This window comes from Tachyglossus aculeatus (genome assembly GCF_015852505.1).
Source record: "Tachyglossus aculeatus isolate mTacAcu1 chromosome 12 unlocalized genomic scaffold, mTacAcu1.pri SUPER_6_unloc_1, whole genome shotgun sequence".
Lineage (NCBI taxonomy): Eukaryota > Metazoa > Chordata > Mammalia > Monotremata > Tachyglossidae > Tachyglossus > Tachyglossus aculeatus.
The window spans coordinates 7,653,114-7,666,033 of NW_024044828.1; the positions used below are offsets into that span (position 1 = coordinate 7,653,114).

The 12,920-nt window shown below is 36.9% G+C and overlaps 1 protein-coding gene across 5 annotated transcripts in view; it reads right to left on the reverse strand.

Moving 5' to 3' along the window:
* PCLO (piccolo presynaptic cytomatrix protein) overlaps positions 1-12,920 on the reverse strand; it is a 299,418-nt gene that overhangs the window by 94,249 nt on the left and 192,249 nt on the right. For all 5 annotated transcript variants that reach the window (XM_038741414.1, XM_038741412.1, XM_038741411.1 and 2 more), the window contains one exon: positions 1,803-1,928. In XM_038741414.1, the coding sequence (XP_038597342.1) occupies positions 1,803-1,928 (126 nt within the window). The remainder of the gene's footprint in view (positions 1-1,802; positions 1,929-12,920) is intronic.

The window sequence follows — 12,920 nt, forward strand, 5'->3', positions numbered from 1 at the left end:
GCCATAGCTAGAGGACAGTACATTCTTTCAATTTGCCACTAGTTTCATTGTAAATATGACTGATTAAATAAAAGGCTCTACACTGTGAATATTTCAAATGGTTCAAACAGATCCCATTTACAACTTGCAATCTTTTCCAAACAGGGTGATAGAGTTCATGAAACTGAAATATAGTGGCTTACTAATTTTCTGTTAAAATTCCCAAATTCAGTGATTCCATATAAGGCAAACAGTGCAATTCTTCTGAAAATTTTGCTATTGATTCAGGAAATTAATGCCACTTTAACCCCATCACCATGAATCCAGTAGCTTGACTTATTACCATTCAGAAGGCTAAGAGAAATTAGACACCCTCTTCCGGATTTGGCAGTTACTATGTGTAATGAAGAATTATGTGTTTTATATATCACTCAGATTGAGCACGGCTAGAAGATAATAGTGATCTTTATTTATCTAAAAATATTCTTTATCAAACTGTAAATAATACTGCAAAACACTTCACTTTTGATCACTGAATCAGTCAAACATATTCTAGGGGGATAAATTGTTTTTGGTAGATATTTATAGGTTAGATAAAAGAACTTAGACAATTCAAATAAATGATTCATTATGTATTTCCATATTATAACACCAAAATGAGTGTTAATCACCTCATTCATCACTGATCAAATAGCCTTTAAATTATAAATGATTACACATCTCTGATATACCCAATTCAGTTGAAACTATATTAGGCCTAGGGAGAGTTGAGCTTAATATTTTTTTTTTGTAATTAAACTAAATGTGCCAACCTAATAAATTAATCCAACTAGAAACAAATCTGGGAAAATGGACAAAAATGAGCAAGAGGAGTTGGACATGGATGGGGAAAAGCTCACCCAATTTACCTGTAATTAATATAAATCGTTCTGGAAAAAAAAGTAGGCAATCTTACATTTTATCATGAAACTGAGGCAAATATGTTTCACAAGCAAATACTGATACTTACCAAAAAATTAAAAAGCATCTGAGTTGAGACGATTGAATGTGTTTTATGGTTATTAGGAAGTCAATGTTCAATATAGGAAAAATAGGACCCTGACATTTAATAGCAGTTGAAAATTAACATTGAATGTGTTCAAGAATCCGAATGCCAGTGAAGGAAAAAATTATCAAATTCATGTTTTATGGTCCATTAATGATATCCTTTAAAGTTCATTACAAAGGAGTGATATGATGTGTAGTGTCTTTCATTCAAAGAAGCAGAAAGCCTAAAACGTTTGTCACTAGGTTTAGAGTGTTCCAATGGTGTAGCCATCATCAAAGTAGTAAATTTACACTTCTAATAAAAACAGAATAGTGCTTTCAACGTTATTTTAGCACATTTTTCTCACAATGAGAAAGAGCCAGATTTATTTTCCTCAATAAAATGCCATATTTTTAGATTACTAAGTCTTAAAATGGATGGTTCAACTGGAATGAGAACAATTATGAAAATGGTAATGATGAACATCTTTTACTTCGCATTGCTATCATCACTCCTTCAAGATCAATTACCAAGTTCTGTTCATGGACATCTAGCTATGGGCTTCTAAGAGAAGGTATTAATCAATCAATCAGTGGTATTTACTGAGCACCAACTGTGTGCAGAACATTGAACTAAGCACTCAGGAGAGAACATAACACAATTGGAAGGTACATTCCCTAACCACAATATAACTAAATATCCCAGGTGACCCATAGTGCAGATAATCTTTTGTAAAATATGATATTTTTAATTGAATCTTCAATTAACCTTTTAATTGAATCCATCACATTCTTACCTTCCATGAGTTTTCCTGTCTGCTCTGCATTGCTCCCAGGAAGGATCTTGGCGATATAGGCTCCAATTTCACCATTATTTCCTGGAATCTCTTTGCCACCTACAATTCTGATTCCTAATCCATTGCCTGCATTAAAACATAGATAGGAATTCAATTGTAAGAATGCATGATTGTCGACCACATTGAGATCTCCAACTTTAGATTTGGAATTCTTGAAAGAGAAAGTAGGTGAAGGATGTCATATTAAATGAAAGATAAAGGAGTCATTTGAAGTGTCAAATCCTGTAGCAAGAAATTAAATTGATCCTTTCATTTATTTCTGAACCTCCATAAGGTACTTCTACTAAAGAAATTCTATGTCTTGACCTGTGACTTATTCATGGGAAACAACTAGCCCCTCAAACCCTTATATTAAGAAAATCCCTTAGCCTGTATTATTTCTTGCACATGGGCATCATCACAGAAAATATGCCTCAAATTCTTTGGATTTCAAGCCAACACTTGGACTAGGTAATAGACATAAAAAAACCAGAAATTGTTATAAGAAATGATGAGCATTAATAACACAATATTCAACTGAGCTGAAACAAAATGAAACAGAATAGAATGTTGATTTAGATCTCCCTGGTGGAAATTAAAAAAATGGAAAATCTCAATGCACGATGTACATTCACCACCCCATGCCACATTTATCACAAATGTGGTTGAATAGGGGAAGAAGACCCTCTCTGTAGATAAAGGTTGGGTGTTAATATATAATTTTCAGGGGTGGATGGATCAGTTTCAGATACAAATCGTAAGTGGGACTTTAACACACCATCAACAAGTATTGAGTATGAATGCCTTCATAATTGTTTCTGGGTGCATATTTCAACATTACCAAAAATGTATATTGAACACTAACAGATAATTAGCATCCATAATTGATTACACATTTCCTCCTATCATATCTTGAAATATTTGAATTTCAATTTTCATTTCTGAAAATCTTTACATATTTGGAGAATGGTCAATTAGCTATTTATATTGTGTTGGCTGCTTTTAATCAAGTTGCCCTTCACTTGGAGAAAATGTATCATTTGTTTTTTTGATAACAGGCCACATTTTGGTGATAGAATCTTCAAAGGAAATTGTATTTAGCACTGTAGTTGCAGGCGGCTTCCAAGATTAAGATTAAATAGTTTACCGTAACATATCCAGAAATATGGTCCTTAACTCCAGCATTTTATTTTGCAAAGCAAACCTTCTTCAGAAAGACTTTACCAAACTGTAAATCAAGTGCATCATCCAATCGCTTAATAACTATGAATCTGAAGTCCCTACATTAGTGCATATAAAGCACTCTGTTTTTGAAAAACTAAAGCTACAATGACAGCACATTGGTCAAAAAGAGTTAAAATGGTGCTTGTGAAAATCAAATATTGATCTTATGCATGAAACAGGTAGCAGCAATCTAGGCTTTCAGAAAACGAAATCCTCTGCATCATCTAGTGGAAAAAGCATGGGGCAGGGGGGCAGGAGACCTGGGTTCTAGTACTGGCTCTACTACCTGCCTGCCATGTGACACTGGGAAGTGTCTTAACTTCTCTTTGCCTCAGTTTGGGAATAATATATGTCCTTTCTCCCTCTTACATTGTGAGGCTTATTTGCGACAGTTTAATATTATAATTATATGCTTGGTACAATGCTCTGCATGCAGTAAGTGCTTAATAAAAGCCATCGGTCAATTAAATATGGTGAGATGATTTGGGTCACAGGCCCCAGACCTCCCTTCATTCTGCCCATCAACACACTGATGGTCTTAGGCCACTGACATCTGACTGCAGTTTTCTTGGAGCAGGACAACTAGTGGAACTCTCTCCCTTAGGGGAAGTGATGCAGGTTGGGTAGAAGTGGGAGTCTCAACCAGAATCTTCCACTGCCAAAATGATTGCACCAATCTCACTTTGTCAGAGCAACTTGCTTGTCTTTCCTGTCCCTTTTTTTAATGGCTTTGTAAATCTAGAATCTCTTTCCTTGTTCACCAGTGCAGAGAATTATTTGCAATCATTTTACATAGACTTTTGTGGTCATCCAGGAAAGTAGTCTTGCCTTAGGGTATACATAGTTTTAGGAAAATGTCTTTGCTTGGCAAGCACTGATATAACTCCTGCAAACTCATTATGAAGTAAACAGCTGAAACTTACTGGAAATATTAGTGTCTAAACGGAGATGGATGTGCTCTTTCAGATAAATGTCAATAATTGCTTACAAAAGTCAGAGTGAGATGCATTCAAGCAAAGAAACACTTATTATTCTAATGCACAGTTGGATACTTGTGTGCCTTCTGCTCCAGATGCTTTGACATTCATCTGCTCAATGGTTTGTCTTACCTTATCAAAGGTCATCTGAGTTCATCTCTGTGTAAAGATTGCAGGACTGTGTTAAATAGGTTTTTGTCTACAACTGAGAACATTTTCAAAATGCTCTTCCCGAAAGACATTAGTGGATTCAAAAAAAATTCCAGTATCCTCCAACTATTAATCTCAGAGGGTGGGCCTTAAATTGCATAGGCCATGGGATCCAATGACACCAATATCATCTAATTCACGAGCTAGCTCACAGTGTCATTTTATTATTATAATTATCATCACTATTTTTTACAGTATTTCTTAAGCCCTTACTATGTGTTAAGCACTGTTCTAAGACTGGGGTAGTTACTACAATCCGTGTCCCACATGGGACTAAAAGTTGTAATCCTCATTTTACAGATGGAGGAACTGAGGCACAGATAAGTCAAGTGAATTGCCCAAAGTCACACAGCAGACAAGTAGCAGAGCTGGAACTAGAACCCACATCCTTCTGACTCCCAGGCTCAGTTCTCTGTGCCTCAGTCATTTCAGTTCTCTGTGCCTCAGTTACCTCATCTGTAAAATGGGGATTAAGACTGTGAGCTCTGAATCCTAAGTGAGACAAGGAATTTGTCCAACAGTTTGTATCTACTCCACCACCTTGGAAAGTGTCTGATACATAGTAAGCCCTTAAATTCCATAAAAAAAAAATACTTTTTGTTCCAAATTCAGGATGGAAGGGGTGGCAGGGAAGGTTAGGTTTAGGCTGAGGCTGTGCAGTCAGGGTGCTTTTCCCATGGCACACTATGTTTCAAACTGCCCAACTGTTCAATCTAAGGCTTCTGGCCTGCTAGCTCTTTTGTACAGTCCTCTTTCCCTACCACCAGCCTACCAGTTCAAATGCCTCCCAAGGCAGTAAGGAAGGCAGGGGAGGAAAAATATATTATGCTAATCAGATAAAATGCTGAACTCACATTAGGATCGGGATGGGAGGGAAGGGAAAGGCTTGTGTCCACAAAAAAATAAAAAATAAAAAAAGGTCCAGTCTGCCACAGCCTGGGTTTGTGGACTTACCAACAAATTAGACAAACTTTTCTCTCTCTGATCAGTAACTTTTGTATCCTGTAAGGTCATCTTATTTTTTTTATGGTCATGTACTTTTGAAAATGCAGGCAAGCTTCTAATTCAAAGTGAGTTGTAATTCACAGACAAGGAAACTGAAGAAAAGAAAAAGGTTCAATCTCCCCCTTGGATTTAGAAAGGGGTCAGCTAATAACCTTCAGGCTATGAAAAGGAAATCTTTTTTTCTCCACCCTTCCCAGGTTAACTGTGGGTAACTGCCCCTTGGCCATACCTAGTGAGTCTAGGCTGGACACATTTCATGCTCCAGAAAGAAATACTCACCTGTTTTCACAGGGGCACAAAATTGCATGGTGCTGGAAACACCTTCCAAAAAAGCATCGGAGCTATTCCTGGCCACTGCTTCATATGGGATTTACAGCCCAACTGCAATTTTTCAGGGCATGGTGGGGAGGTGGATAGAGTCATCAACCACTAGTGAAAATTAGTGAGTTTTCTATCACCCCTCTGCAACTTTCCTCTATCTCAGTCCACCCTCCACAGAGGGAAACACAAGGCCAAGTCAGAAACACAAATTGATTCTCAATGCACTAGCACACAACTTACCTCCAATCTCTATCACTAGATACAGTGATAGCACTAGATCATATGATATAGATATCACTATACCATGGATCTATATTGCTAGAGCCATGTGGTTTGGCTCTAGTGATATAGGTGGGCAGCAGAGACAATTACATCCTTTCCTCATTGCAATCAGGCAGGATCAAAAACAATTAGGGTGATCCTTTTCAATATTTTCTGAGTTGCTGAAATGTTTCAAAAATATTTTCTGGTGATTTACATTTCACACAACCCTCCAACTTGGATTTCAAGGGGACCAGTCAAGCACTTCTGAAGCCAACCATTTTTAATGTGCAAGATCCCTGAACTTTCACAGAAGAAAGCTTTATCCATCTTCTCTCAAGTAGTGAACTATAGTCATGGAAGCATTTTATTAATCCCTCTGAGCCATGGAGTGGCCAAAATAACTGGTGCTCATGGGAACTTGCAGAACTCTGAGTTGGTTTCAGGAAGCCTGGCATTGTCCATTGATGAATCCAACTTGACACAGAATTACTTTCTATTTTGAGGAGCAAAACTGCCACCAGTTGACACTCCTGGTTCTCTGCCTACAAAGGGTAGGTAAACCAGAGTTTCTCTTTCAGTATACTAGAGCTATTCATTAGTGCTTTATATCATACTGACTTGTTTGGAGCTGGTCTTATTTCATGTTCAACAGAAGCATTCTAGTTTATGAAAAACTTCTATCATCATCACTTGCCAGTTGCATTAGGTCTTTAATAGGTTAGTGTTATTGAACCACTCTTTTCCACATCATTAAAAATATAGAGGGAAATAGCTCATTAAAATAACAGCATCAAGACTGTGTTATATTTCTATCATTTTCCACTAGAACTTAAGTCATTTACAAATAGTAATTAAGACTCCAAATATTCCTAAAGAATGAATACTAACTATAATGCCTATTTTCCAGATGAGTAACCAAAGGCTGACAGAGGATAATGGCTTTCACAAGTCAATTCAGTAACTGACTACCTATGTAAAGGATCTGGCTTATTGAAACCATGTATACCCATGCAAATTTCCTGGGTTTTTTATTTGTGGCGGGGGCCCAGAGACTCCTTGGACTCAGTTACCTCATATTCACTGAATTGTATTTAATGAGCACTTACTGTGTGTAAAGCACTGTACAGGTGCATGATTCATTTTTCACCTAAAAGAGCTGAAAAACAAACGTTTCGATTTTCAGAAGAGTAAAACCCCTGACTGAAGAGATTGAAAATATTTTAAAATGGAGAGGGTTGACCAGCTGGCCATTACCATCCTACAGCTTTAAACAGGATCAAATGTCAGTAGGGTAAGTATGAAACAGGACTTCATTTTTGTAGTCCTAAGTACACATTTATCAAGTGCTGATCAAAAAGGAATAATGGGATATACTAATATTAAATGAAAGAAGCAAGATTCAGAATTTACTGTGGTGAAATGATGGGAAACCATTAATAGTAGATGCAGATGAAGAACAGAAAATTATTTATGGGTAATGGATTCATTTCTGTTAATAGGGAAGGCAAAAAGAATATTTGACAACAGGGTCATTTTAACAGCACAATAAAATATCCAGGCTTAAAGTATCTTCTAAATAAAGTCCATTATATGGTGCATTACATGGTGACTGTGTGAAGGAGACTGCTAGTTTTCTAAAAAATAATCTCTCAAGGGTGACTTTTAGAACATCATATTGTGCTTATTCAATTTTGTATTATTTGGAATCTGGCTATTTGTGTTTGTGTGCATATACCCTACAAACGCATAACCACCAAACATGCGATGTCAAAATCCTTTCATTTCTCTATATAAGAGGTTCATGTGTCTGAGATGACTTGTATAAACTATAGTTTAGAAATTATGTTCCAACACCTGAAATTTCTGGTCTGGATATCAAAGAAATTGAGTTCATATACTTATAGTAGTGGTTACAATTTTATCCATTATCCCATACCTGTCTAATATTTGTTTACTTTTGATATTTGTAGGGATGAAAAGATCCCATATTCCACCTTCCCATGACAACTGATGTGAAACTAAATCTTCCTTCACCTCCAATTAAAATTCAATAATCAGTGACTAACAGGGCAAAAGAGATGTCTTCCCTTCTGACTACCTACCTCCACATGGAAGCCACGAATTCCCAGAAATTTATGATGAAAATAAAGTGCAAAGTACAACTGAAAAATTTTGATTGAAAAGTACAAACCATAAAAAGACATTAATATGGTCAACAACCAGATCAATGTCTCAAATTCTAAGAGGTAAATCAATCTCTATTGACATTATTGACATAATCTCTTTCAACATTAAGAAAATATTCTACTTACATCTACAGGTCTCTCCTTTGTCTCTCCCCCTCTAGACTGTGAGCTCATTTTGGGAGGACTGTGTCTGTTGTATTGTACTCTCCCAGATGCTTAGTACAGTGGTTTACACACAGTAAGTACTCAATTAATATGATTGAATGAAAGAATGTAAAGGGGAAAAGGTGGGATGGATTACCTTGTTTGCTTGCCCATTAATAGTGAAATCTATGAAAATTAGTTTTGTAAAGGCAAGAATTTATAAAATTTACAGTTTCCCAAATACGTCTGGTAAATTTATTTTGCATGTGTATTCTTTGAGGAAGCATTAATACCCCATGTGCTATTGCGTGGCACTGCATCCAATCTATCATCTATCTAGCCTCAGCACTTAGCACAGTGATTGGCACATAGTAAACATGTAATAAAAAAATCATTATTATTAGTACTTTATCTGCATCCGTTCTTGAGTTGACCTACAGGAACCTTATCTACCAAATCATTCAACAAAAACCACAATGCTGGATGAAATCACAACTCCTACCCTACTTGGAATACTTTGCCATCTTCTATAAGAGGGTCCCATCCTACTGAGAGGCCCCCTCTAGATTGTAAGCTCACTGTGGGCAGGGAATATGTCTGTTATATTGTTGTGTTATACTTTCCCAAGCACTTAGTACAGTGACCTGCACACAGTAAGCACTCAATAAATATGATTGATTGATTTGATAATATAGACCTATTAATGTAAATCTGGGTATTTCTGGACAAAGCTATACTTTTTGATTGAGATATTCTTGATAATTTAAGCTCAAGTATTAGAGCCAAAGCTGAATGGATAACATAAACAATTAGACATTACCACAATTCCTTACACGTGTAGGTTTTAGACCAATATGTTTTGGAAGCCCATACTTGATATTTCAGGTCTTCCATGCTGTTGATGTGTGGGTCACCTGAAGTCAAGGTAGCCAAATATTTCCACTGCAGAAGGGAATTAACATCTTTCTCCGAATCTACTCCAGGAAGGATGACTATTTCTCTTTAAGACTACACTCAGCATGAAAGACAAGGAGAGATAGAAGGAGGCTTTTCTGACATTAACAGAAGCGCAGTGGACTCTTTGATATGTATGCTTGAATGCATTTCCTGAAAAACATTATAGAGACATCCTAAGAGACTATAAATGGATATGCATCATGCCAAAAAGATTTAATTGATCAGAAAATGAGACATAAACAGAGTGAAAGAACAAGAGATAATTATCATCGTAATTGAGATCTGTTGATCTGAACAAGGACTAGAAAAGTATTCCCCCAACAATATGTTAGTGCAGATAATGTAGGACTTTAAATGGAGTCACAAGACTCTAAACAGGAAAGTAAAAGCAAGAAATAGGAAGCCAGGGAAGCATTCCCCCAAGCCCCACCCCAATATCATCTGATCTTGTCCTTATCCTGGAACATCAATATAGTTTTTTGCAAAGTAGAGCATATGCCTGTCATCTTTATCCTTATTACTTTTAAGCTCTACCAGTTTGAATGGGAAATCAAATCATCTTTTTCATATTTCCCTTTGTTCTGCAGTGTGATGCCTCCATTTCCTTTCACTAATGTTCTTGTTTCAAAAGATGTTAATGATTTTGAAAGCTTGCTATCTTACCTGATATCTACACTTCACTTTAAAATATTCATTGTATTTTGTACAAGAGGTTCTTTTGATTACTACAAGCAGTGCCTGCATTCTAATACTAGAGAAGATGTAAATAACTGTATTAACAAAAATTTTAATAATTTGGTTTTTATAACATTTTGGCTCTGCTCATTTGCCTTGTAGTTTACTTACACAATTAGCACAGGGGCAGTTGTACAGAAGCAATTGAGATCCTTACCATCCAAACTTCTGGAGTTTACTTACAGTGCTGACTTTGGAAAAAAAAGATCTATCATTAACCCCCACCCCCCCACAAAAAAAAAGACAGATGGAGTTATCCCAATCACTGGCTAACAATTACATGGATTTTTGGACATATTTTCACTGAGAAAATTATCCGCTCTCTGTAGTTTGTCTAATTTTCTTCAGGCTCTAGTTTGGTACTGTTTTATCCTATTAGGATTTTGATAGACCTGGCCATTAAAAAAATAATAATAAAATTAAAAAGCTTCCTTGTTAGAATGAGGAAATGGAAAATGAAATTGCGAGACCTATAGTAACAACAGTAGTAATTGTGATATTTGCAGTTTTTTGAGCAGCCATTACGGTTTAGTGCATTATACAAAGCATTGGGGAAGTACAGAATAACAAAGTGACATCTAGTTATACAGTGGCAATAAAAGTCATCAAATTAAGAGGGTGATCCCTAAAGAACACCAAGAAAATAATTATTAGTCAATGGCAAGAAATAAATGTGCTTACGATGCTTCATTGAGCAGTCTGCACTCGTACAACACCATAAGATGATCTTGAATTCTTCTACTTTGTTTCTACTGCTAGACACATACTGCAAAATGTAGCTTCCAATGGAATAACACAACCTTTCTAGCTAGAGGTTTTCTATTCTATTTTTTTTGTAGCAAATTGCCATGCTTTATCATCTTCTCCAACTGCAATTCAGTTATCAACCCCCAGACTGTAAGGTCGTTGTGGGCCAGGAAATGTGTCTGTCTGTTGTTATATTGTACTTTCCCAAGTGCTTAGTACAGTGCTCTGCACACAATAAGAGTTCAATAAATATGATTGATTAACTGACTGACTGACCAATTCCCCATCTCAGAGGGAGTATTTGTATAAGATGGCAGTCTCCAAATGAATATGGGTGAAGTGAACAAAGAAGGCTACTGCACTCCATCTCCTGTGGTGTTTGTTGTGGGCAGGGAATGTATCTGTTTATTGTTGTATTGTAGTCTCCCAAGCACTTAGTACAATGTTCTGCACACAGTAAGCACTCAATAAATATGAATAACTGAATGAATGAAAGAATGGTTCAGTTGTTCCAGGATAACCAAATTCATACTATTCCAGGGTAAGTGCTCTTTCCATCCAAGGTCCTCAAAGTTTGAGCACATTCAAAATTTACTCCAAAACTTTTGCTCCACTCTCATTTCTAGAAGACCCCTGGATAAGCTGTTCCAACTAGACACCTCATTCATTTGTTCATTCATTCAATTTTATTTACTGAGCACTTCCTGCAATCAGAGCACTGTACTAAATGCTACATGTAATCAAACTAGAAACAAAATCTTGCTATTGTCTCCCTAGTGTCTCCAGGGCTATTTGTTACTTGTATCTAATGAGAATGGCTTCAGTCACCTGGGCTCTATTTCTGCGAGTTTAACAAAATAATGGGTAATGAGAAATAAAGAAAGGCAAATCAAGACATATGAGTATAAAGGGCTGCCATATGGGGTATTTAAATGGCCTTGACAATTTTTTTCATCTACTCCCCTCGATAACTATGATTTCTCAAGACTTTCAGATGCAGCATTTTCATCATGGTTCAGCATGCAGCAAATGTTTTTTGGTACTTTTTTCCCCCCAGAATCAGAGGAAAAGAATAATATTAGCTGGCTAAGCAGCTGTGTTTTTCCTGGTTTCATCTAAGAAGCAGTTTTGAAAGGAAAAAAAGACAGAAATGCACTTCTTGAGTACTACATTCAGCTATCTATCATTTCCTGATTTACTGCCATCATTTCTCATACACCAGAACTGGATACGGAGGCTAACCATATCTAAAATTAAGATCAACAAATGGGACTGAAAGGTACTAGAAGATACTTGGCACATCTTGTTGCTGCAGAGGTGAGAACTGTAGCCTCTGGAATATCTAACATGGGATCCAGAAGCAGGTTCAGATTTTACATCTTTGCATTTCAATGTAAAGCAGCTTTGTTCACTGCTTATCCCATGCCCCAACCCATCCCCAACAACTTTGGAGATTTTTCCAGCCCCAGACGAAGAACTACTCTTGAGCTAGGGAGACAAGCAGCAGCACTGGAAATCCAGAATTGGGTTTCCAGTGAGCAGCACTCCTCTGGGACTGGGAGAAGGTATACCCTGCACTGCCTTCATAGACAACAGCAAAGCCCAGAGTCTTGGTGCCCATCACTCCTGAACAGCACTAGTTGCTGCCAGAAATCTCAGGCCCTGTCTACGAAAGCCTGTGGGGCTTCTCCAGAAACCAAAGACCACTCTGCAGCCCCTTGGTTACTTGACAAGAATTATGGCAACTGAGGTGGTTGCCCCACTTGCCTCCTCACCCCTTCCCCAGCCCTACTAGAAAGTACATGTTCTTGATCACCATTCACTTCCTAACCCCAAAGAGATTCATAGAAGTCATATCCTGAACCTACATATTCTTTATACAATGCTTTCCAAGTAATTTAGCCTCTTTAAAATACAAAGCGTGTTTATTTTGAATATCCTAAAAGTTTTGGGGTTTTTGTTCTATTTCCTCTGATCATTCATTTCTTCGATTACTTAAATACTGGAAAAGGTTGAGGATTATTTCTAGTTTTTTTTTTTAATCTAACAGGCGTGGTTAGTTTTGCTCACAGTCCCCAGTTGAACTGGGTTCAGTTCTCTAATCAAGCTTTCTAAATTAGGAAGTATAGTTACTGTGCTTAGAACAGTGTTTGGCACATGGTAAGTACTTAAATATAGCTATTATTATCATTATTATTATTACTAGCATATAGCTATTAAACCTACATCAAATTAGGCCTGTTTCTTTCCCCATCCCCTATCAGTGGAAAAAAAAAGGGACTAACCATTACAGCTGGCTAGTCCCTGGG